General features: G+C 37.7%; 2 protein-coding genes across 7 annotated transcripts in view; one reads left to right on the top strand and one right to left on the bottom strand.

Moving 5' to 3' along the window:
• The window catches only part of LOC129242751 (potassium voltage-gated channel protein Shab), a 164,112-nt gene that overhangs the window by 39,058 nt on the left and 100,238 nt on the right, over positions 1-24,816 (bottom strand). The gene's annotated exons all lie outside the window — the stretch shown is intronic.
• Positions 10,954-17,042, top strand: LOC129242752 (levansucrase). 3 transcript variants are annotated; one of them, XM_054879572.1, is made up of 4 exons: positions 10,954-11,030; positions 15,484-15,585; positions 15,670-15,873; positions 15,929-17,042. In XM_054879572.1, exons 2-4 carry the CDS (start codon positions 15,558-15,560, stop codon positions 16,879-16,881), a joined length of 1,185 nt encoding a protein of 394 aa, XP_054735547.1. In that variant the 5' UTR covers positions 10,954-11,030; positions 15,484-15,557; the 3' UTR covers positions 16,882-17,042. The 3 variants fall into 3 exon arrangements, with proteins under 3 accessions (XP_054735547.1, XP_054735545.1, XP_054735544.1); XM_054879570.1 differs by lacking the exon at positions 10,954-11,030 and adding an exon at positions 11,035-11,079; XM_054879569.1 differs by lacking the exon at positions 10,954-11,030 and having other exon boundaries at positions 15,404-15,585.

Raw genomic sequence — 24,816 nt, 5'->3', positions numbered from 1 at the left:
TGTTAACCTTGGATCTTCTCAAGCAATGCTTTCTGCTGTTGTTGCACTCTTTGGAAGTCTACATGGGTGCTCATCATCAAAACTTTTATTATCACGTTTATAGCTAAGGACCATCAATGAAAAGCTGGAAAAAAGGAGTTGACTCCTTTAACCCTTTCCCTATTTTTTTTGAAGTGAAACTTCTTAGGCGTCGATGGACGAGCGAGAATGGAGAGTAAAATTTCAAGGCCATGCAACGTTTTGGGCATTTTCGTTTCGTGAGAGAGAAAAAAGATATAACGTAGAGGAAAAGGAGAGATAGAGCTATACCTTATATACATATATCTTAGATACACTTCAGGCTATTTTTCCTAAGTTTTCCCTTGTGGTTGCTAATTTCTAGTGAGAAATAACACTGCCTACTTTTTGGCGCTTGTTCGTTGGTGCAAACTTGTATATTTCTTGTATATATTTTTGGTGCCTATTTTCGGTGTAATATTTCCTTGGTGCCTACTGTTTGGGGCATTTTTTGATCCCAATTTTTTTGGCTTTTTTTTTGTGCCTACTTGTTAGCGCTTATTTCCGTTTCCTGGCTAGTGCTTGTGCGTATTATAAAGTGCTATCCATTCCAGCGTCAGATTTATTGGTATTGCTTTGCAGTAATTTGTGCCGTTGCTGCGGTCCTGGAGTCGCTGCGTTTGTGCGGGTGATAAACGCTCGCAGTAGTGCGCGTTGTTGTCACGGTTTGTGTCCGGTGTTTACCTACACCGGTCGACGCTTCTCCGTTTTTTGTAAATTTTCTCTATTTGTATTCTCTGCAAATGTTGTGAATTTATTTAGATATATATTCTTTCTCTCTCTACCATTCTTTATTGGGTCTCTCCCTCTTTCTTCGTCTGCCTTGAAAGCTTCGCTTCTGTTATGTGTGCTACGCTACACGCACTTTTTTTAGTTATGAATTCCTCTTACTGATAAGCCAAAATACAAAAAAAGTCTCACTGCACGATATTCCATTCATTCCGTAAAAAAAGAAATACTCTAAAAATATGTGTCCCTTTAAATACTTTTAAATAACCATAATTTGGGTTTTGAGCTATTGGCCATTCATTCATAATTAAAGTATATTCCTAAGAAATGGTGTGTTGGCCAAGTGTAAACTTTCTGAGTCTTTTCTCTGGAAACCTAGCTTACGCCCTTATAATATTTATTTTCTATTTACCAAGCGATCTTTATTGTGAATTTTGGCAACCTGACCTTGGAACGGAATTTTACATCACTAATTCCCGGTATATGTTTGACTGAATGTGTACTCGGAGGATACGTTTTACCTTTTCCAATAATACTTTGCAACCGATAAATGTAAATCGTAGAATAATTTACATGTATTTCAGAAAACGTCAATATACCTTTGGATCGGTTTAATACCATATATTCTAGCTAGTGCCAGCTTTCAGCGAGAACTCTCGGCTGGGGGCGCAAAGTGCTGAATCAATTAAATTCCATTGATATCGGTTTCTGGCTTTAAGCTTTATTTGCGCTCATGTCAGTGCGTCGCCAGCTGTTGTGAATTCATAGTATAGGCTTCGCCTCCAAAATCCTTTTGGGTCGGCCTCTTCCGCGTCAGCCTTGAGGATTCCAGTCTAAGGAGGTTCTGCTGATGTTATGTATGATATTTGGCATTATCTGTTTGAGGTATTGGAACGCTGTTAAGAGATACGGTAGGACATGAGCCATTTCGAAGTCTGAATGTTATCTGTGCCGATTTGCTTTCGTTAGCTTTTATGCGCCATTTTTTCATCCAGTCGCTAACACTGTTAAGATTTTCTTGTAGGTAATCAGAAGCAATTGAGGGAAGGGTACTCCTGGCCATGACGACAGTATCATCTGCATATGCGGCTGTGTATGAGTTCTTTGATAGGGGCAGGTCTGCAGTGAACAAAGTGTACAAGACGGGGCCTAAAACACTTCCTTGTGGTACACCTGTTAAATTGCGTGAAGGTTAGTGGTTTCAGTGTTTACTTTAACAAAAAAATGTCTATTTTGCAAGTTTGATTTTATGAGCATATAACAGTTGTGCGGTAAACCCTGCTTCAGATTGTATGCGAGTAGCAGGCCTTCATGCGAGACTTTATCGAAGACTTGCGTTATATCTAAAAATGCCGCTGTAAAGTATTGCCTCCTCTCAAGTGCTTTTCTAGCGAAATCATACACACAATTAACTTGCTCTATGGTGGAGTGATTCTTACGAAAACCAAATTGGTGGGCTGGAATGAGATGCCTTTACGCAATTAATGGATTTATCCTTTTTAAGAGCAGTTTTACGAAGAGTTTAGAGGCAACAGGCAATATACTTATTGACCTGTAATTGGAGACCGCGCTCGGGGGTTTCCTTGGGTTTTGTATAAGGATGATTTCAGCAACTTTCCACTGAGTTGGGAAATACTCTTGCCTGATCATCGCGTTAAATATAATGGAGAGGAATTTGTATCCACATATGGGAGTTCTTTTAAAACCTTACTAGTTATTAGATCGTAACCTGACGCCCTTTTGGTTTTAAGAGTTTTGTTTGCTGCGTATTTAACTTCTTTCCAGGTAAATCGTACAGTCGGAAGATCGATTTGAAACGGAGCTGAGAGAAATTCGTTAACTTCTGAGTCTACCTCCGCACTTTGACTCGGAAATGGTAGGAAAACATTTGATAGATGTTTGGCAAACTCTATTGCTTTTTGTTTATCAGTTTTTGCCCAATCTCCATTACATGTTTTTATCGCTGCGTTGTGAGGCGTTAGTTGTGAAATCTTTTTCGTTGCCTTTCACAGTAAGTAGTCAGTAGCATCCGTAGGTGACAAGTTAGATAAGTATTCATGCAGTTCTGAGTTTTTTGCGTCTCTTATAGTGTTTCTTAATTGTTTTGTGAGCTTATTTAGCTTTTTTTGTCGTTCTTGTTTCTTGCCATATGCGCTGAATCTTGCGTTTTTCTGATATTAATATTTTGTCGCGATCATTAATGTGTGCTTCAACGTGAGTGTGCTTAATTTCCGGCGTAGCGGTCCACGCAGCTCTTTGAATGCAGTTGTTGAAAATCTGAACTGCTGTGTCCAGATCATGGACATGTGAGAAGCATGTCGATTGATACTCAATTGGCGGACCACCGAATTCGCAGATGGCTCTAAGCGATTTATGAAGATCTGCCTTATTAGGTAAATTTGCTGAAATCTTCAATGGGCTGTCCGTAGAACCGTGAATGTGCCAGATTTAGAACCATTAATGACTAGTGACTTTGTAGCTGCATCTTTGAGCTTGCATTATATATGTCCCGCATCCTTAATAATAGGCTAAAACCTAGTTTTTAATATCTCTAGAATTAGGAGATTACGCTACCCTGACCGTAACCGTATTTCTAACCGAATTTTGAAAAAAAGAAAACAATTCTGCAGTATTAAAACTGAGTTATAAAGCATGTTTCATGCTTTCTGAAACATAATTGGAGAAGCGACAAATCGGACCATTGCTCATTGTATTTCTCTGCAGTAGGACAATATTATGAATATGCCGAAAAGTAAAGGAACGCGCCTATTTACTACGCTATAGTACTATTTACTACGTGCCCGTCATTGTGGAGAGTGGGTGGCATTTAGTTTTTCTGCGACTTCATCTTTGACAGAACCGGGACTCAGTGACATACTCGTAGTAGGAAACTATGCGACTAATGAGCTGGATAAGCAGAGCATTCTTCAGTCTGTTTATTCGTGCAAAGACTGTGTATACTGTTGGATAGGTTGACCTCTGCGAGCACAGACCTGCTGGACACGGATGAATCGAGAAAGCTTTTCAGGATAATCAAGCAGGGACTCCCAATACGAAAGTCTTTATAGAACAGGAATCCATGCGGTGAAATGCAACATATTTTCAACTGAAGGTTGTTTAGATATGCTCAGCAGTTACTCCTCCATTGACATGCTTTTGTGAAGCTCTTCTTGAGGAATTATCAGAAATATCTGTGAGTTATTCAATGACAAATAATTGTTTATTGAGAATAACCAAAAAGTCGCATTTTGTGACAAGCCAACCCACGCATAGGACAGTAGTCGTATAACTTTTTGTTTCACATTGGAAGCACTTATTATTTTACCGCTTTTAGAACTTTAGACTCAGCCGACGTATGATCTGCCCACGCTACTCGCAAATAGCTTATCCACCGACCGCGGTGCTCCCCATCGACTACGAAAAAATACATATATTCATCTTTCCAGTAACTTTCTTTGGGATGGTGTTACCTTTCATATTCTAAATTCTAACTATTCCAACGATTAATGTTTGCAAATCGCTTAAAGTTACTATTTTAGCCATAAAGTTCGCTATTGTGCCATGTTGGAATATTACTTTTGACCACTATCGAATGAAGTCCATATAAGGGATGTGTGGTTTCAACAAGGCGGCGTGAAGGCCTCACTGGTGCACCCATAACGCTACACAACACACAAAAAAAAAAAGAAAAAAAAAAAGCTCCGGCAATGTATTCTGGTAGAGAGGACAAGAAAGAAGTATTCCTGTATGGGTGATTTGATAGTCTACACCTGATTTTTTTATGGGATCTAATTCTTATTTTTGGTACATTTTATGGTAAATCGGCCTAGGAAACCACGGAATTGAACAACGGATTCTGGTGTAAGAAAGCAAAAAATGTATACCTGTATAGGATAACATGCCTTCAGCAGTGCTATGAAAAAAAAAACATTTTTCGGGAATATGTTTTGACTTATTGCTGTGTTTAGGTTTATGTTTAGGCTTTGGTGTATTACAAGACTTATATAGTAGAATTTTTTGACAAATAATTTTGTGGTCCATTTTAACCCGCTATGTCTCTGTTATAGGTATTTTAAGTCGTTTCCCGCAAAAGGGGCAAAATGCATCTATGTAAGGAGGAGACAAGGGTTAAAATGTTTCCTGTCGTTTTTTCCTGAAATAAATTTCAACCTTATATCTCAATAATTCTATTCGTGCGAGAGAACCTTTTATATAAAATAAGTGAGATTGTTATTAAACATCGGAGAGTGAAGGATATGAGAGTAAATTTCCTTTCAACATCATGAAAGGTGAACTTTCCGAACACTCGAAAGTATAGCTTTGTTACGCTCCGTCTTTGCCACAGCCCCTTGCTCATACTTGTTTTAAAGTCAGCTTACAGAACTTGAAATGCTGACTTGATACCCATTATACCATAGTTAGGTTTGAAAATGGAGGAGCTCGGAGGAAAATATGGTCAGTCTAGTACAGCTGTGTAGTCATTGTATGCAATTTTTGTGAATCTGTTGATTACGCCTTGCAAAAGTAATTCTTCTTCTTAATTGGCGCGATAACCGCTTACGCGATTTTGGCCGAGTTTAACAAAGCGCGCCAGTCGTTTCTTTCTCGTGCTAACCGGCGCCAATTGGACACACCAAGTGAAGCCAAGTCTTTCTCCACCTGATCTTTCCAACGCAGAGGAGGCCTTCCTCTTCCTCTACTACCACCAGCTGGTACCGCATCGAATACTTTCAAAGCCGGAGCGTTTGTATCCATTCGGACGACATGACCCAGCCAACGTAGCCGCTGGATCTTTATTCGCTGCGCTATGTCTATGTCGTCGTAAAGCTCATACAGCTCATCGTTCCATCGTCTGCGATATTCGCCGTTGCCAACGTGCAAAGGTCCAAAAATCTTACGCAGAATCTTTCTCTCGAACACTCCAAGCGTCGCTTCATCGGATGTTGTCATCGTCCAAGCTTCTGCGCCATACGTCAGGACGGGCATGATGAGAGTCTTGTAGAGTGTTAGTTTTGTTCGTCGAGAGAGGACTTTACTGCTCAGTTGCCTACTTAGTCCGAAGTAGCACTTGTTGGCAAGAGAGATTCTACGTTGGATTTCAAGGCTGACATTGTTATCGGTGTTAATGCTGGTTCCTAAATAAACGAAGTCTTTTACAACCTCGAAATTATAACTGTCTACAGTGACGTGGGAGCCGATACGCGAGTGCGCCGACTGTTTGTTTGAAGACAGGAGGTACTTCGTTTTGTCCTCGTTCACCACCAAACCCATTCGCTTTGCCTCTTTATCCAGTTTGGAGAAGGCAGAACTAACAGCGCGGTTGTTAAGGCCGATGATGTCAATATCATCGGCATACGCCAACAATTGTACGCTTTTATAAAAAAAAAAAATTGTGCCTGAGCGATTAAGTTCTGCGGCTCGTACGATGCTCTCCAACATCAGGTTAAAGAAGTCACACGACAGCGAGTCACCCTGTCTGAAACCTCGTTTGGTATCAAACGGCTCGGAGAGGTCCTTCCCAATTCTGACGGCGCTGCTGGTGTTGAGCAACGTCATCTTACATAGCCGTATTAGTTTTGCGGGGATACCAAATTCAGACATCGCGGCATACAGGTAACTCCTTTCCGTACTGTCGAATGCAGCTTTGAAGTCGACGAAAAGGTGGTGTGTGTCGATTCTCCTTTCATGGGTCTTTTCCAAGATTTGGCGTATTGAGAATATTTGGTCGATGGTAGACTTTCCAGGTCTGAAGCCACACTGATAAGGTCCAATCAGTTGGTTGACGGTGGGCTTCAGCCTTTCACACAATACGCTCGCTAGAACCTTATAGGCGATATTTAGAAGACTTATCCCGCGGTAATTGGCACAAATTGCAGGATCGCCCTTCTTATGGATTGGGCAGAGCACACTTAAATTCCAATCGGCAGGCATGCTTTCCTCCGACCATATTTTGCACAGGAGCTGATGCATGCACCTTACCAGCTCCTCGCCGCCATGTTTGAATAGCTCAGCCGGCAGTCCGTCGGCGCCCGCGGCTTTGTTGTTCTTTAGCCGTGATATTGCTATTCTCACCTCGTCATGGTCGGGTAACGGAACTACAATTCCGTCGTCATCGATTGGGGTATCGGGATCTTCACATTCTCTACGACATGCGCAGCTGTCACTGTTTAACAGGTTCGAGAAGTGTTCCCTCCATAATTTAAGATTGCTCTGTACGTCAGTCACCAGATCGCCGTCTTTGTTCTTACAGGAAAACGCCCCGGTCTTAAAACCTTCTGTAAGCCGCCGAACTTTCTGGTAGAATTTTCGGGCGTTGTTCCTGTTGGCCAGCATCTCAAGCTCTTCACACTCACGTATTTCGGCCTCTCGTTTCTTCTGTCGGATAATACGTCTCTCTTCCTTTTTCAGCTCTCTGTAGCGATCCCACATGGCTCGCGTTGCGCCCGATCGCAGCGTAGCTCTATAGGCGGCATCCTTTCTTTCTGCGGCAGCATGACATTCCTCGTCGTACCAATTGTTTTTTCGGGCTCGCCGGAATCCGATTTCTTCTTCGGCGGCGGTACGTAGGGAACGAGAAATGTTGCTCCATTGCTCGTGCATGCCGGTTTGTTGGGAAGTGCTCTCTGAGAGCAGGAGTGAGAGTCGAGTGGCGAATCTTCTGGCTGTCTGTTGTGATTGCAGCTTTTCGATGTCGAACATTCTTTGCGTAGGTAGATGTACGTTTTTTGCTGCAAAAGTAATTATGTCTCCATAATGAGGAAGGAATTAGTTCAGCTATATCTATTTCACTTTCGTGTGTACATGTGAAAATGCAAGTAGTCTGCCTAGTCTCAATAGATGCCATAATTCAATAACAAAAGGTTGTGTAAAGTTTAATAACCAATTTCGGATGCTACTTAATCCATTCATGAAATTTGGAAGTACGGGAATAAGGGGCATAAGTTTATACCTTTCCAATTTGCTATGATTTTTTTCAGATTTAAGAAAGACGAATATCCTAAATCCAAAAGCTCATACTTTGACAAAAAACAATCGCGATAATCAAAACCACACAGAAATAAAATACAAATCAACGTAGCTTTTTCAATTGGATTTTAACAATTTCTGCAGCTTTCGGTTCGCTTAACAAAATCTTTAACAACCTATATCTTAATAACTACACGTTTCCTACAAAAATATGTTTTTCCCATTCGCAGAAGGCCGTGTACGAATTTTGGATATTCTCATATCAACACAAGCCCAATGAATTGTTTTGATTGGGCCTTCCAACCTTTTAATCTGCTCCTCAGAAAGTATTGACTGACGTAGGGTTTGAATTTATCTCGTTTCAAAAGTCGTTCTTTAAGATGCACCAATTTTTTTCAAGTTGAAACAGACGACATTCAGTACAAGATCTGAATAAAAAATCGTTGAAATAAAACTACACCAACAAAAAAGGATTTACTCTATTTACGGAGAAGCGTAACCAAAGGATGGACAACTTCGCCTTCTTCCGATTTGGCCCGATTTCAAAGTCCGTTACCCAAAAGTGATACATGCAAACTTTTTTGGTGGTTTCAATGAAGTGCAGCATGATTTTACCTAATCTTTTCTTTTTATTTTGACTTTTGCGTAGTGAACAAAATTAACATAACATAAACAGCATAACAAAAACAGTATTGCTTGCCAACTTTTTTAGCAAAAGTTTTAATTTCTATGCTTTTGAACACATTTTTTTTAGAATTTGCTCTAAATAAAGAGGCTTTTCTAAGAGAGTATCGTTTCCAAAATTAGAGATCTTACATCACATTTAATTATTGCTTCATGAATAGATGTGATTAGTAAGTGGCTTAAGATCTGTCTGTAGGACACCGCCAATTACATAAATAACCAGCTTAGATGATAGCTTACAAGCTTGCTGGTCGGCACTCTGCACTGGCATAAATTTAAAGCCACTTTCATATTTTTATATTTTGTTATTTGATTTTATTAAATTTATTATCGCATTCAAAGTTAAAATTCTGCTTGAAATTAACCAATTAGTGATGAAAGAAAGTTAAACTTGTTATGGTTTTTGTAATGTATAACAGTAAACTCCTGAGTTTAGTTATCAAAACCTTAAAAAGTTTGTAAATTTTCCTTTCATCAAGCAATTAGTGGTTCGACACCTAAAAATACACTTCGACATCATTCACATAGAGAAATTCCAAAAGACATTTGTTTATTAAACCCGATTAGCTCAATAAACAACTTGGCAAGGTGAAATGAAAATAAAAAGATCTTAGAGGGTAACTCAAACAATTTATTTCAACAAGCTTAGTTTAAGTCGAGTCTGTTATTCATATTTTCCGTAAGTTAAAAATGCTCACACTGCTGTTCTCGAGACTGAGTGGGCGAAAGCACTTTTCGCATCCGTCTACTAAACGACTATGTAGGCAAACGTACTTATATCCACATATGTATACATATACTTATGGGTGTATATATGGATACATCGCGCTTAGAATTACTAGGATATGTACGTTTCCGCACCCGCATACCCCACAGGAAAAATCTGCTTTACGATTAGTGGCGAACTAGTCGAAAAAGAGCTAGAAAATCATAAGTTAAAAAAAAAAACAGTGATACCATGAAGAAGATTTGTACATAATTATGTGTACTAAGAACATCGTCCATTCGTTGAGAGCGAGCGGGTAAATTGGTCTAAGTCTAAGTCACGGATATATTAAAATTGCATAGCAAGCACTTTCTGTGATATTACAAATGAAGTATGAAAATTATGGGGGACGAAGAAAAAGAGTTCTAACTCCAGGATTGCCAGTAGTGACTATTTGCCTCCAATATTCCTACGGCGGCCGCCGTAGCCGAATGGGTTGGTGCGTGATTACCATTCGGAATTCACAGAGGGGTCGTTGGTTCGAATCTCGGTGAAAGCAAAATTTATAAAAACATTTTTCTAATAGCGGTTGCCCCTCGGCAGGCAATGGCAAACCTCCGAGTGTATTTCTGCCATGAAAAAGCTCCTCATAAAAAATATCTGCCGTTCGGAGTCGGCTTGAAACTGTAGGTCCCTCCATTTGTGGAACAACATCAAGACGCACACCACAAATAGGAGGAGGAGCTCGGCCAAACACCTAACAGAAGTGTACGCGCCAATTATTTATTTTATTTTATTTATTCCACTATCAGACCTTTAATGGTCTTAACTTGCTTTAAAATCGAGTTAAAACTAAACATTTTCCAATTCTTAAAACCAATTCTTAAAGTCTTAACCACCTAAGCGATTTGGGCCGACTTCAAAACTACGTGACAGCCAAATTAATGAAAAATAGAAACACCAAGGGTGACCAAATTTAGTTGTTTCAACTTAATGTAGATCTTCCCTTTTCTCTGTATCACCAGCAGGTACTATATTAAATGATTCTAGAGCTAGAACACCATTGGAAAGATATGACCAAGTGAGTGGAGCTCCCGCATTTGAATTCGCCACAATCAACTTCCTATTAATATAAACAGGCACTAAGATCATTTTCCTAAATTTTATTAATTTAATTAATTTTTATTTCAGAATCCGTTAAATCTTTATATAATTAAAAAAAGTATACGGCAGGGCCGTAGAGCAAATCAGAAAATCTATCAAAGTCAGCTGTTTAAAAACAAATGATTCACAAAATTCCATTTTTTGTGTTTGCTTTGAATTGGAATAAAATATGCAATGACATACAGACAAAAGCAAAACATGGCGAAAAATTTACTGCCAAAAGTGAAGTAGTTCGTGGGGATTTCATTGAGTAGTATGAATGAGTACTAACCAAGAATGATAGAAGGCAAGATGGTGTCTTCCGAATTAGCTACGAGGTCATGCTCCGAGAATATACAGACAAAAGGAAGCGCAAAACTTGTTTGTGAAGAGGAAGAGTAGGCGAAAGCAATAGAAATTGCCAAACACAATAAATCATACACACACACACTTTCTTGTCACAATGCTTTATATTCATTTGCGCTTCAACAATTTGACAAGCGGCACTTCGTTTTCATTACGAGGCTGTTCACACAAATAAGTAATTTATCTTTCCTTTGTTTATTTGTTTTGTATTATTGTGGCGCACGACGTCAGCCGTTGTCAAAATCGCAAAGAATAAAGTAGCGGTTGTCGTAAGACGTCACCTTCTATATTCTCTTCGCCTTGAGTTCTAACTATGATGCGAAATGCTATTGAAGTACTGGCAAACTTCTTAATCAGCTGATTTGTATTTGCAAACAAAGTAAGTGCCGTATTTTTAGCGAGAAATGTTAGTCAGTCCAAGAAATATGGTAAGTCTTAATGTTTCACCACACTGTAATTTTAACAGTTCAGAAAAATACCCTAACTCAGTGCGTCATATTCCACAGCCTTAATACTCATCTCGAAATATTTCTCTTGCTCACTCCACTCTAACTCTTTCGATTTAGTATTTTACGGACATGATGCTGCATTTATTCTGTGAATGTTTTGAGGGTCGAGAGATGACTTCAGTTCTCCACTGCCTATTAGATGTTAAGGCTGACATTATTGTCTGTCATAATGCTAGTTTACAAGAAATCTAAGTCTTGTACGCCTTCAAAATTTTAACTGAAAATAGTAACGTGGATGCCAAGACGAGAGTGGACTGACTATAGGTGTGACGCCAGGATATACTTCATAGACTTGGATTAGGAGTGAAGAGGATATACTTTTCGAAGCAGTCGATTTCCTGATGGGTAGCTACATATGAGCGAATAATATACACTCATAAATAAATGCACCATAAAAATCTGCTGCCACATGAACGCGCGACTATAACACGTCCTGAGGCGCAGCATCCGCAATTGTTTCATTTTTTATTTTGCACATTTGCTTTGAACATAAGCATTTCTGCGGGTATATACGCATGTAGGTATGTATATGTACATATGCACAATGCACATACGCAGCGAGTAATTTCTACATCCTTGCTCTCAAGTTTCTCTACTGCAGATTAAACCTTTTATTTGTTACAACTGAAAGCTTAGGCTTTTCATTGTAGTTTCCTTTCTTATTCTTTGAGTGCATTCAGTTTTTTTTGTTTTTATCAGCATCGCGTCAGCAACAAGTTGCATTTCGAATGCATTTCTTATGATTTTTTGTTTAAAATTCTTTAAAGAACAAATTTTGCATTTAAAACTTATTTAGTTATTTTGGTGTGAGTCAGAAATGGATTGGGATATCCGTGATATCAGATATCTGTGCCTAAGAAAAAAATTGCATATGCAAGTAAGATTTAATTTGCTTTTGCACTATAGTTACTTGTAGTGAGTTGATCTCATTTCATATTATGTTATGGCATAATATAGTTCGTTTTCTGGGCTTGGGTTGGCTTTAGGGTTCTTATCAAAATTCTTGCATCTCTCTCATTGTTTTTTAGTCCGAAATATATGCCATAGGAATTTAAGGTTAAGAATGTCTTTAAAGACGTTTACGGTCTTCTGGGATTGGGTAGAAGCAGGTCGTCTAGTATGATAAAATCTAAATGAAATGCATTGGTATTTCATAGTACTGGAAATCCTTGGTAAGCCCACTACCAAAGTCCACACAAGGGGTGGTATTAGCCAGTTGCTAAGGTTAAAAGTTTATTTGATATTATCTGTTGGTGTTATACGAGGCACTGATGATTCGAGTATCTCCTGCCAGTAAATCTAATCTCTACCAGAAAACGTTAGTTCTCAGAATGGAGGCCGAAACGAGGGAACACATTATGTTCAAAAGCGGCGCTACCGCTAAGTGAATCTTAACCACCTAAGTGATATATACTCGACGAAACTCGATACTTGCGACACAATTTTTTTCATTGCGTGCTCAATAATTGCGACATTAGAAAATTTTAACCTCGTTTTTTTTTCTCTTTTTACGTTGTATTTTTAAGAGTGAAGCTTGAAGAAGTACTGTCGATGCCAATCTGGTAATGAGATTTTTTAGATTGAAGCAGCTAAATGAATTTAGAGGAAGTGCCGCCCAACTTTTGCATGGTGTGGTTTCATAATGCCAAAGAGAAAGTTTACGCTGCTTACATTAAAAGAAAAAGCTGACATTCTGAACAAATTAAATGCTGAAATTTCCATTAATGCTTAGCTAAACACTTTCGCGTGCAAAAGCCTTGTTCAATTGGTTTCCGGATTAAAGGGCAAAACCTTACAAATTAGAAGTGATATGCTAAAAGAGAAACCAAAGTTATTACATGCCTAAATTCGCTAGCAATGTTTGCGTTGCAAACTTCAAAAAGAGGAATGCGATTGTGAAAAATAGGTGACTCGATCAATCCGTTTCTGGACAAATTTAACAAAACAATTATGAATTTAAGTTTGATAAAAGAGCAGATATACAATGCCGATGAGTCCGGCTTATTTTGGAAACTCTTACCAGGTACAACTCATGTGCGCTCAGAAGAAACCTCGACTCCGGTGCGTAAGATCAGTAAGAAGAGAATAAAAAATTATTTGCTTATACAAATGCTGCTGGAGCAAAAATATGAAATTTTTTGACTGATATCCTATTGTCGACAAAGGAAATAAAAGTGTTTGGATGGCTTTATTTGAAAAATGGTTCCACAGAACATTTGTTCCAGAGATACGCTCACTTTTTGTCGAAGCAAAGAATCCTGTTTTAATCAAAAAGTGCTTAAATTGACAGGTTCCGTTAAATGGGTTATGCCCTTCCTGCCATTTCAATTTAGTCATCGTTTGTCTAACTGGGATTGTGACGATATCATTTTTATTTCGGAGTAACGATTACCGATAGCTGATGATGCATCTAATATTCAATTCATTGCAACTTTGCTTCGGGAAGTAGAACCATTGCAGCAAGTCGTCAATCAGAAAACGAGCAATGGACTGTTAAATCTCATTCGGAGCGCACAGCTTTAAATGAAGAGTTCTGTAATGAACACGACGAAACAGTTGGTGGAAGAACTAAGTTTACTGATTGGGCAGAGCAAAACACTGCTTGCTTAAACGTTGTTACGACGCTGTTTCGCTGTTACTATATCGTGAAGGCCTAGCTCAATAAACTATGCTAGGGGTCTCAGCGTACATGGTTTTGGTGCAGCAGAACATGCTGTCGAATATCTGCCGTGCCGGCTATTAGTGGTTGGAATGTGTGGCAGTTTTACTTTTTATCCACGCCTTGAATATATAGGACCCCGGAAGATTTATAGGTAACGGGACCGTAAAGCTTCATCAAGAAGAGAAAAACTCCTATATTTAACATCGAAGCATAAGGCAATGGAGAATATAATAAGAAATTTTACCCGTATATGTTTAACATACCGCACCAACAGTTGTTAAATTTGTCAAGGTTTCAGCTCTAGCTCAGGGGAAAACAGCCCTCACAGCGTGATTGAATGTAGCGTCCGACTGATTAATTTGATGTGTAGAAGCGCTCCAGACGGGTGTTTTCTTTAACATTCCATCAATTCATGTTATTTTTCACTTTAAAAACACTTAGCAGTAATAGCGTGCGATTAAAACTGCACACACGGGCAATAGGATTATAAATTATGGACGAGGGAACAGAGTCTGGCACCTTCGCTCTGTAATTCTCCTTGACAAAAGCTTTCAGAATTTCAGACTACTGCAAAGTTTGTATGCAACTAATATCTCCGCAAAGCTAACAGGCATAATGGGCATTCACAACTCGTTTGCTTTATGTGTAATGAAGCTGTGATCAAGGGCCTTCGATCGGTAATGCTTAACTTGAAATGTGTACAAGAATGCGGACAATTCGTACAATCTCTTCGAATACACAGCATCATTTTGTAGCGAGTTCTGGGGGAAAACGGTGTTTAAGGAAGCGAATGAGATTGCACGTGAAATCTAAGCATACCTATGCTACATGTCCTGCTGGGCTTCTTGTTTTCACAAGTTGAAAAGAAGAATAGACCAGTTTACAACACCAATTTTGGACCAATGTGGATGATAACAGAGTATCGCTTATTGAGGTTCTAATTCGAATTTACGGCTTCCTATGAGAACATCAAAAAGTCACTGGACTATTGAAGTTCTGGTGATCCATTTATTCGATGATGAGTACAGTTTATTGATAGCTTTGCTGGATGGGCTGATTAGATTTGCTTGAAGATTGTATGGCTTAAAAAGGTGATAGGATAAGATCGAATAAATCTTTCAAGGGCACCACAGAGAGCCTCTCTAGTCATCGAACGAGCTATTTCTAAGAGCAGGTCGTCTAATCTAACCAAATTCAGTATTCAGATGTTGACATTGGATTAAGGACCAGTGATACTCGTCAGGCATTGAAAGCGCAATTATACCGGGTTGATATAAGATTTGGCAGCAAATCACTTATTTTACATAAATACAAGTGATATGCGACTTTCTTCAACAAATCTGCAGACTTTTTCAGAAAATGTTCCTCCTTATGCGAAAATAAGCCTTTTGTTAGTTAAACACTTTTCAGTTCTGGTCTTGGATCGACTTGTGTCATGTCATTCATATCATACATATATTCGAAAAATTTTATTTACATACTTACATATGTATGTATGTAATTTTTCTCTGTTTTTTATGCTAACTTCAAATTTTATGAAATTCAAATTTTTATTTTACTGTTGTTATTCGTATTCTTGAAAAATGCGAAACTCTGTCATTGAATTTTTTTAGACAAAATAGAAATCGAACGTCAACTTTGTTTATTTATTCTTTTTCTAGCAAGACGCATTTTACCAGTTGCTTTTAGAATACGAGTGAGAACAAAATAGCAAAGAACCCTAAATGTTATTCCAATGCAACTGAGGCGCTGCATATGGACTGGTGAGGCCACGCGGATATAAATCTTTCACTTTCAATTCTGATATTGTATATTTGTTGTTACATTTCTCATTTGATTTCGCGCAGTAATTATGGTGGTGATTTTGCACATTACAAGTACAACTCCAATACCGTTTCGTAGTGACGATTATTTTTATTTGGACCCCGATACGGAGGATGATATGGATTATATGCAGAGTGCGGACTTCGCCGATGCAGACTATCGTCCAAACGAATCTGAATCTGATTATGTTATGTATCCGCGTTCAGCCGAAACAACAACAGAATGTGGTGCGTACAAAAGCATTGTGACAATGAAGTGCTTAACTTTAAATTTAATCTTTAGAGACCGAACCGTCAAAAAATATCGAAGGGCACACAAACAGCCCACATGGTCCCGTGCCAACTACATGCATAGCTATTGTACCGGGTGCAACTACAAAGCCTCCAGGGCATATTAATGAAAAGACGTCTGCTCAGCATGGGCAGCCAGATCAACCAACATCCACGATACAACCAGCACAACCACATCAGCCAACGCAACCGCCCCATAATCAGCTTCCTCCACCTACACCAGCTCCTTTGGTACCACCTACAACGTCTAAACAGGCATCGAATAAAACGTCTTCGATAGAAGCCGAAACGACTACTTGTTTACCAGAAGAAGAGCCGACACAAAAGTCAACACCACCGCATTCAGTGGAAGCGACCACTTGTATGACGGTGAAGGGTGGAGCGGGCGGAGCAAATGCCTCCTTTGAGGACACGATAATGCCAACAAATTCCTTTAATCCGGCAACCTCGCTCACAGATCAGGAGGGCAAAACGCGCGCACTACACTCACTTGTACAGCATTTGTATGTAGCGCAGGCGCGAGTCCAGCTTGAGGCAATTGAAATTAAGAAAGCTCAAGCGGTGGCGAATTCAGCACAACAACAGCTCGAGGAGGCGGCAAATCATGTGCGTAGTGTGACGGCGGCACTGCAAAATGCTCAGCAAGAGGTGGCTTCGGCGGCGATACGGGCACAAACGGCACAACTGCAACTGGCGGCACACGATCAGTTATTATTTGCGGCACGACAAGACGTCGATGCTCTCTCGTCACAAATGGTCGGGTTACAGGCAGCCGAAGGCATATCAGTGCCGACGGTGAAGTTCGATATAGGTAGTCTGTTGGACAAGCTGAAGCAGCCACTAACAGCTGCAGAGCGGCCGACTGCCGTGCCGCCAGTGTTAGCTATGCAAGAGCTGCCTCCGGCCGATCCTGCGCCGTTGTATGTTGACTATGATTACGATTAAGTTTGAAATATGCACTTTCGTCACACTAGCAATATACACATATTTTTTATTAGACATATATTTTTGTAAATTGTATTTCTGAAACGATTGGTATTTTTATATGCGCTTCACTTCATAAAGGAAGAGTGTTTCTTGTATTTTTGATTATTTTATGTTCATGTGAGCCATTCTCAATAATCACAATAAATGTGAATTAATAATTTATGGGTAGGTCTTTGACGATCGGTTTTATTCAGGGATAAGTAAATAAATAAATACCACTTAGGATAAAAACTATGACGATTTGTTGAGAAGGCTGAGGCAGCAAGTTGTCGCTCTTTTGTTGAATACCATATCAGATGCCTCTAGCATAAGAAAGTTAGCGTATTTCATGCTTTATCTTTCGAATCCATATGCTTTTACATACCAGCGCAATATTAACGTTTTTCTGAGCTGAATAGGGCTGGCTTTCTTAGCCGTGGAATGCACCATTTCCCGGAGATTTATAAGGGAAAGCCATTTAAACAAAGCACGCACAAAAAATGGGGGAATAATTAAAAAGCAACAAAGAGAAATTCCAATATTGTAAACTTAGGATTCCATTGCATTTGATGAGGCGAATTTTCGAAGATTTTGCCTACCTAGGATGGAATGACCAACAAAGATATGGGGAGCACTTAAAATGCTGTGGCCCCGGCCAGAATATTTGTAGAGTAAAAGTCTCAAAAAGCTCTATTGCAGGAGCCAGAATATGCAAGCACTTTAAGTGAAAAAAAAAAACAATACTATATTAATACAATCGCTTTCGGAATTCGACCACTTTTTCATCCTAAATTGATTATTAACTATAATATAATACACGATTTGATAAAAATGGGAGTCGCTTTTACCAGGCAGAAGGACTGTCTGAATGACTAATGATAAAAGCTGAAAAAATAGAAAACAAATAGAAAAATGCTTAAACTTGAAAATTTATTTTTATTAGATTTTTCTTCTTAAACTATTGCAAATGCTCCAATAGTTATTAATGCTAAATGCGAAACAAATAATTCTCCTCAATTCTCGCGAATGATGAAGGAAATAGAAAAATAAAATTTGCTAATCGATTATTCATTCTTGCTTTTGTAAAATGTTCGGGCATTTATGTATGTAGCTAAAGAAATGCTGCAGCCTTTAAAATTCCAAGACAAATATCCAAAATCGTTTCATTGTTTATAAATTGTATGAATTATATAATAAAAAGAAGTTTGCAAAAAATAGATGAAATGTTTGATAATTTTTTTTGTACCTCCTTACTCTTTCCCCGTAAGGTCTGGTGGGGGTTAAGAAATGTTTGTTATGTTATAGTTGTTGCAGTAGTTGAAATTGTAGTTGTATTTGTAGTAGTTATAGTTGTTTTAGGGTTAGTTAATATTTTGTATATAAGTATATAGTTGTGTTTGTATACATATGTGGGCTTGTAGGTGAAGTGAAATAAATACCAACTTTACGAAACATTGAAATGAACATCTAATTATCGGATTATTTTTAGTAAATTAATGAATATCTTAAAGTTTTTGTATACATAAAGATATTTGTACACCTAAAATAAAACATTTACCAAAAGCTGTTAGAGAAGATGCCATATGATGAAGTAAAGGAAAACAAAAATTGAAATAAAAATGCGCAAGAAGTGTAGATCAACAGAAAAGTAGACTGGCAGAAAGTTGCTGCAGCAAACCAATTAGTGAATAATTCTTTGCTAAGTATTTTTTAAATGGATATAAGAATGGCACTTTATGCAATGTAAACTTTTCGTTACTACTGAGTACCATCAAGACTTAAGCCTTAACCCTAGAATGCAAACTTTACTCACTCCTCTTAAAAACGAATATTTGCGTAGTTCTATTTGTAGTGTACAGTTTTTCTGACAAGAAATAAAAGTTTATGCCATGAAATGAGAAATATAATTTTGCTCAAGGCACTTTGAACAGGTATAGGCTATCAGTGGAGCAGCTGACTTGATTTTTTCTATTTATCAGGTCAGTCCATAAGTTCGTGCGTATTTTACCCATAATTTCACTTTTATACGATTTTTACGTACAAAAAATTATTCGCGGAATGTAACGGAACTATTTATATTTTCTTTGATATATTGTGCATTCAATAAGTGATTTTAATCGCGGATAGAAGTACGTGTTGTCAAAAAATAAAATGGAATCTTCGAACGCGTATAAGAAACATATTTTGTATTTTTTTTATAAAAGTGGTAAAAATGCAACAACTGTTGCTGCAGAAATAAACACAGTTCACGGAGAGTTTATTTTATATTTTTTCTTTAATATTGTTCATAGTTTGGATAATTTAAGTAGGCTGTTAGGTTTTTGATCTGCCAACTGTGCTGAAAATGATGCATAGCCTAAGCAGTTTATTCAAGTTTTGCTAAACGCATGACAGTGGCAGAGTAGGTGTTTCAGAATTCCTCTCCCGTTGACATCGTTACATAGTGTGCATGCTGCACTAGCTGCAGCTTGGCTGCATACTATACGATGGCATGAGACAGTGTCCCGTCAGTATCCCCACTACAAAGTTGACACTTTTTCTTGAGAAGAGATAAAATAAAGTTTGCATCCTGCATGAGGTGGTTCTTTCCCATCTTGAATTCACTTCTTGAATTTTTGCTGCATCTATATCTAGTCGCTGTATACAGAGAGGTGGTTGTATACCGGCCATGCTAGCCATTGGAAGATTAGCGCCTGCTTTGGCTAGCATATCCACTTCCTCGTTTCCTCAAATTCCCTTATGTTTAAACAGTAATGTGAATGGTATTGGTTTTACGGGTTAGGCTAAGACCTTTATGCACTGCGACCAGATTGGTCTATTGTGCGACCCAAATTACTTAATTATAATTATTTAGTATACCGAGAAATCGAACCAGCTCCTTAGGAGGGAGCAATTGTAGGTATTCCACCTCTAGTAGGTACGAGCCCAGGATTCTGTGTCTTCTGTGACATAATGCCTCACAGTTGATGATTAAGTGTTCCATAGACTCCTCTTCATCACAAAAGAACCTGCATAATCTTGTACTAGATAACTCTATTGTGTTAAAGAGTTTATTACAGGCATATAGTAAAAGCTCTTTAACAATTTCGTGCTTGGTGGTGCGAGTAGTGAGTTAGATAGATTCGAAATGGAGTAAAAAAAATGAAAATTCCATACATTCTTGAGTCAGATCGGCATTTGGACACGTATGCCATTATGCAACAACTGAAGGTTAGCGGCAACAAGCGGCCAGAATTTTCGTTGGAGTTGCATTTGATCAAGGCAACGCACAGTCGACCACCAGAAGCTCAGAAAGTTTGGATTTTATTTGTGCCAAGCATTTGTAAAATTTTCTTGATGGCACAAAACTGCTCTCAAGGTAGACTTATGAAAATGACGCAATGATTAAAACTTTTTTATCGATTATGAAAATTATCATGAAATGACCTTCATCATGGATAAAAGAAGTTATCGAACCAAACCGTGTGTATTTCATCTAAATCGGAGAATTTTAAATAAGCTTGCAGCTTATGTTTTGTTCGAATCAAAAGTGGAGGAATAAAACAAACATACAAACAAACAACAAATTAAACAAATTTTAAAGGATCTTTCAAAAGCGATGTCCAGATGTCAGCAGTGAATAATTCCTAGACGGTACCTGTTTTTTATGCCATCGTTGACATTTGTCAGGTAAACAGATGTTCAATTTTTATTATGGATAGAACAACGCGTCCATCTTTATGACCAACATATGGCAAAATTCATAATTTTTTTGGTGAAAATAATAGTCCGAATGAGCTGACAATTCAAAGGTTGGTGAAAAATTAAAAAAAACTGGTTCTGTCGAGAATAATAAAAGCACTGGCAGACCAGACTGAGGTTTTTTGAGAAGTAAAGGCTAGGTGAATAAGCCAACAACGATTCTAGAGCTGAAACACAACTTTCGGATCGAGATTGCTGAACTCAATTCGATAATATGCGAGCGAGTTCTTGAAAATTTTAATTCTCCTGTGATAGCCCGTAGACGTACTCATGGCGGACATTTAAATGATGCCATGCTTCCCACATACATAATTGTTAAGATATGTATTTTGAATAAAAATTTTGAAACTGGAGATGATCTAAGTTATTACATGTTTTATTTTAAAACAACATGTGGGCGCGTTTTTTGAAAGACCCTTTGTAATAATGAAATGGTTTGTCCTCGTTCTTTAGGCATAGAACTGTTGTTATTTTAGATACCTTTGCCAATTATGAGCCAATAATAGCGGTAAAGGCGAAAAATCAGTAATATACAACTTTTGATGAAATTTTTTTTTAAATAATTTTCCATTTCATAGGACTATCACGTGCCAATATAAAAATATTTCGTCAGAGTGACCTTAGTGTTGTAAGTTATAAATAAAACCCCAATTTTGGGTTTGAGTTGACAATGCCATCTGTTTTAATTTTCAGGGATTTAATAATTTTTTGGGGTAAATTATCAACCATTTTTGGGGCTGATGCTAAGTAAACTAATTTGCTAAATAATGAATACCTACATCCAAACATGAGAAATAGTTATTTTGTTTAAAAAAGGAAGTGAGTAAATTTTATTCATAGGCAGTAATAATGTTTACTTCAATGTACACTCTACTCTAGGGTTAAAAATTAATTAATTTATTGAATTATATTTCGCCCATTTGCTTCAAGAGTGTCATCCCAAAAAAACAAAAAGCCAGCGCTTTTTTGATACATAATTTTACTATCCAAACAATTTCAATTTCACTTGTTTACTCTTTTTTACTTTCATCATACTTCGCTGTAGCAAGTTAACTGCAATAAAAAAGCGAAGGATCTGTATGCAGTAGAGTAAATAAAATATTCACAGCACATTACATATATTTTCGGAATTATACTTATAGCCAGCTCTTTCTAACGTATGTAATCTCTACCGCGGAAGAAACGGTTTCGTTTTTTTTTTGCACCGACGTGGAGTTGTCTCTATTATAAAGATATTAATTCCAGTGATTCAGCCAAAAAGTTGTATGTATTAGATTATACAGAGTGGACGGTATTGTAGTTTGGGACATATGCCTGTTTTAACCTAAGGCAACACAAGCTTCAGCCGACATCAGTTATAAAGCTTTGTGGTGCATGACATATCTTTGAACAACATATCGCTCTCAGCGACCAGGTCTATTTTGGACCAAAACTAATCCACATGAGGTAAACGGGAGCGTGTCATTATTCTGTTTTACAAAATTCTGGATGACAAAATTCTGTAAATTGCAAAAAAATTCTGCTTTTTAAAATTCTGCTTTTTTAAAATTCTGCTTTTTAAAATTCTGCTTTCTAAAATTCTGCTTTTTAAAATTCTGCTTTCTAAAATTCTGCTTTTTCAAAATTCTGTATGTTTAATGCGAAAAATTCTGCTTTATTCAAGTTTTGTGATTTTCGTCATACAAGAAGTAACAAAATAAACATTTAATTCATAAATATACATATAGGTATGTTTTAGCGATAACAATATTTTAGTTTAGCCAATTACAATATTTTTTGCAATTCTTTTTAAATATGTAGTGTGACTTAATTCATTTCTTACTTTAATAATTCTTCGCAGCTGTTCGTTTTTTTTTTAGAAGAGTTCTACGCAAAAATACGGTGGATTGCGTCGCCGGAGTTGGACTGATGAGGGTTATTTTTTTGAAGCGCGGCCGAAGGCCGCCCACGCGAAAAGAAGTTCTACGCAAAAATACTGTGGATTCTATCGAAACTGAAGAAAAAATTATTATTATTATTTTTTATTTAATATCTCGGATAATAATAAAAAATAATAATAATATTAAATAATTACATAACCTCTTTAACATTGTTAACATTGTATTTTAATACAGAATTTTGTAATACAGAATTTTGAAAGCAGAATTTTAAAAAAGCAGAATTTTAAAAAAGCAGAATTTTAAAAAGCAGAATTTTAAAAAGCAGAATTTTGTTTTTAGAATTTTGTACAGACAGAATTTCGACACCAACCCGAGGTAAACACCAAACAATGCATGCCAAAAAACAAAATAACATGGAAGCCTATTTGTACCCGAAAGAATAATAATATTAGGTGTACAACTAAGTTCTCGCTGTTTGTCAATAGATGCCGCCAGCAGTGTCTGCTACTCGATTCTAACATAACCTAAACGTCATAAACCAAGTTTAGACATATGGTAAACGAACTGCTTTGACACATTAGTGATTATATACTTTTGGTTTTGTGAAAATGTCTGATTTTGTGTCGAATAATCGTCATTTGCAGGAAGTGTTGATTTTCCTCTTTTATTCGAGAAAAATGGCGGCTGAAGCGGATCGAGAACTACAAAAAGTTTATGGAGATGCTGCTTTAAGTGAAACAATGTGCCGAGATTGGTTCCGTCGCTTCAAAGACGGTGATTTTAATGTTGACGAGCGTCTGCGTGAAGGAAGGCCAAAAACCTATAAAGACGCTGAATTGGAGGCATTGCTCAATGAGGATCCGTGTCAAACGCAAGAAAAGCTTGCTTCAGTATTAGGAGTTACCCGCCAATCTATTTCCAAGCGATCGCATACTTTGGGAATGATTTAGAAACAGGGGACTTGTGTTCCTTATGAGTTAAAGCCAAGGGATGTTGACCGTCGTTTTTTCGCTTGTGAACAACTGCTCCAGCGGCAAAAAGGAAGAGTTTCTTTCATCGCATCGTGACGGGTGATGAAAAGTGTATACATTAGAGCAATCCGAAGAAAATAAAGTCATGGGGACTGCCCTGTCATGCTTCTACGTCGTCGCCTCCGCCGAATATTCACGCTGCGAAGGTTATGCTATGTATTTGGTGGGACCAATTTGGTGTTATTTATTATGAACTGTTAAAACCAAGCGAACCATCACTGGGTATCGGTATCGACTTCAATTGATGCGATTGAGCCGAGCACTGCGCGGGAAGCGGCCCCAATACGCGGAGAGGCACGAAAAAGTGATTCTCCAGCATGACAACGCTGGGCCTCACGTTGCCAAACCCGTTAAAACCTACCTGGAAACACTGAAATGGGAAATCCTACCCCACCCGCCATATTCTCCAGATATTGCGCCGTCCGATTATCTGCTGTTCCGATCGATGGGACATGAAGACATTAAAAAATGGCTTGATCCTTGGATAGCCTCAAAAGATGGGCAGTTTTACCGCGACGGTATACGAGATCTACCAGAAATATGGGAAAAAGTAGTAGCCAGCGATAGGGCAATACTTTCAATGATTCACTTGTAACCATTTTTTCAGAACAAATTTGTATTTTTATGAAAAAACAGCGAGAACTTAGTTGCGTACCTAATATAATAAATAACTCTCTCTTGCGAATCCATCGCATGATTACAGGTGCTATCAGTAGAGCAGCTGATTTGATCTTTTTTCAATATATTAGGCTTCTAAATTGTCAAATTTTGCTTAAATTAGTCCAAACTGTCAATATTTATTTCTGATTCTTTCCATTTCAATTCAACCGGGCTATTCGGGACATGTTCTTCGATTTCGATGTAACTCAAATATGTTGCCCTCTGGTCAAAATAATGAGAAACGTATTTTTTTGTTCACCCGAAAAAAAATTTTAGCAAGATTTATCGGCACTTTTGTTTTTCGGCTCAAAATCGATTTTTTTCATTACATAAGAAATTTTTTGTTTAAATGCTCATAACTTAGTCAAAAATGAACCGATTCTATGACTTGTACTAAAGCAAAAACCAAATACAAATGTAGCTCTAGTGTCTTGGTATGGAATAACTTCAGTTGGTTTTAAAATTTTTATAAATTGGTTTTTTAGGATAATACAATATAAACTTAAAAAAATTGTTTTGTTTAAAAATTAAAACTAAAAAAAAAAATTTGTTTATCTTATTTGTATCCTCAACTATCGATTGTTATATTTTTTCATTATTAG

This window comes from Anastrepha obliqua, chromosome 3, assembly GCF_027943255.1.
Source record: "Anastrepha obliqua isolate idAnaObli1 chromosome 3, idAnaObli1_1.0, whole genome shotgun sequence".
Taxonomy (NCBI): Eukaryota; Metazoa; Arthropoda; class Insecta; order Diptera; family Tephritidae; genus Anastrepha; species Anastrepha obliqua.
Note: the sequence above shows the minus strand (reverse complement) of the source record. Positions and strands in the feature narration are given on the sequence as shown.

Coding starts and splice junctions, on each gene's coding strand:
- LOC129242752 (XM_054879572.1), top strand. CDS start 15,558: ATGCAACTGAGGCGCTGCATATGGACTG. Junction 15,586..15,669: donor GAGGCGCTGCATATGGACTG/GTGAGGCCACGC, acceptor GATTTCGCGCAG/TAATTATGGTGGTGATTTTG. Junction 15,874..15,928: donor CGAAACAACAACAGAATGTG/GTGCGTACAAAA, acceptor TTTAATCTTTAG/AGACCGAACCGTCAAAAAAT.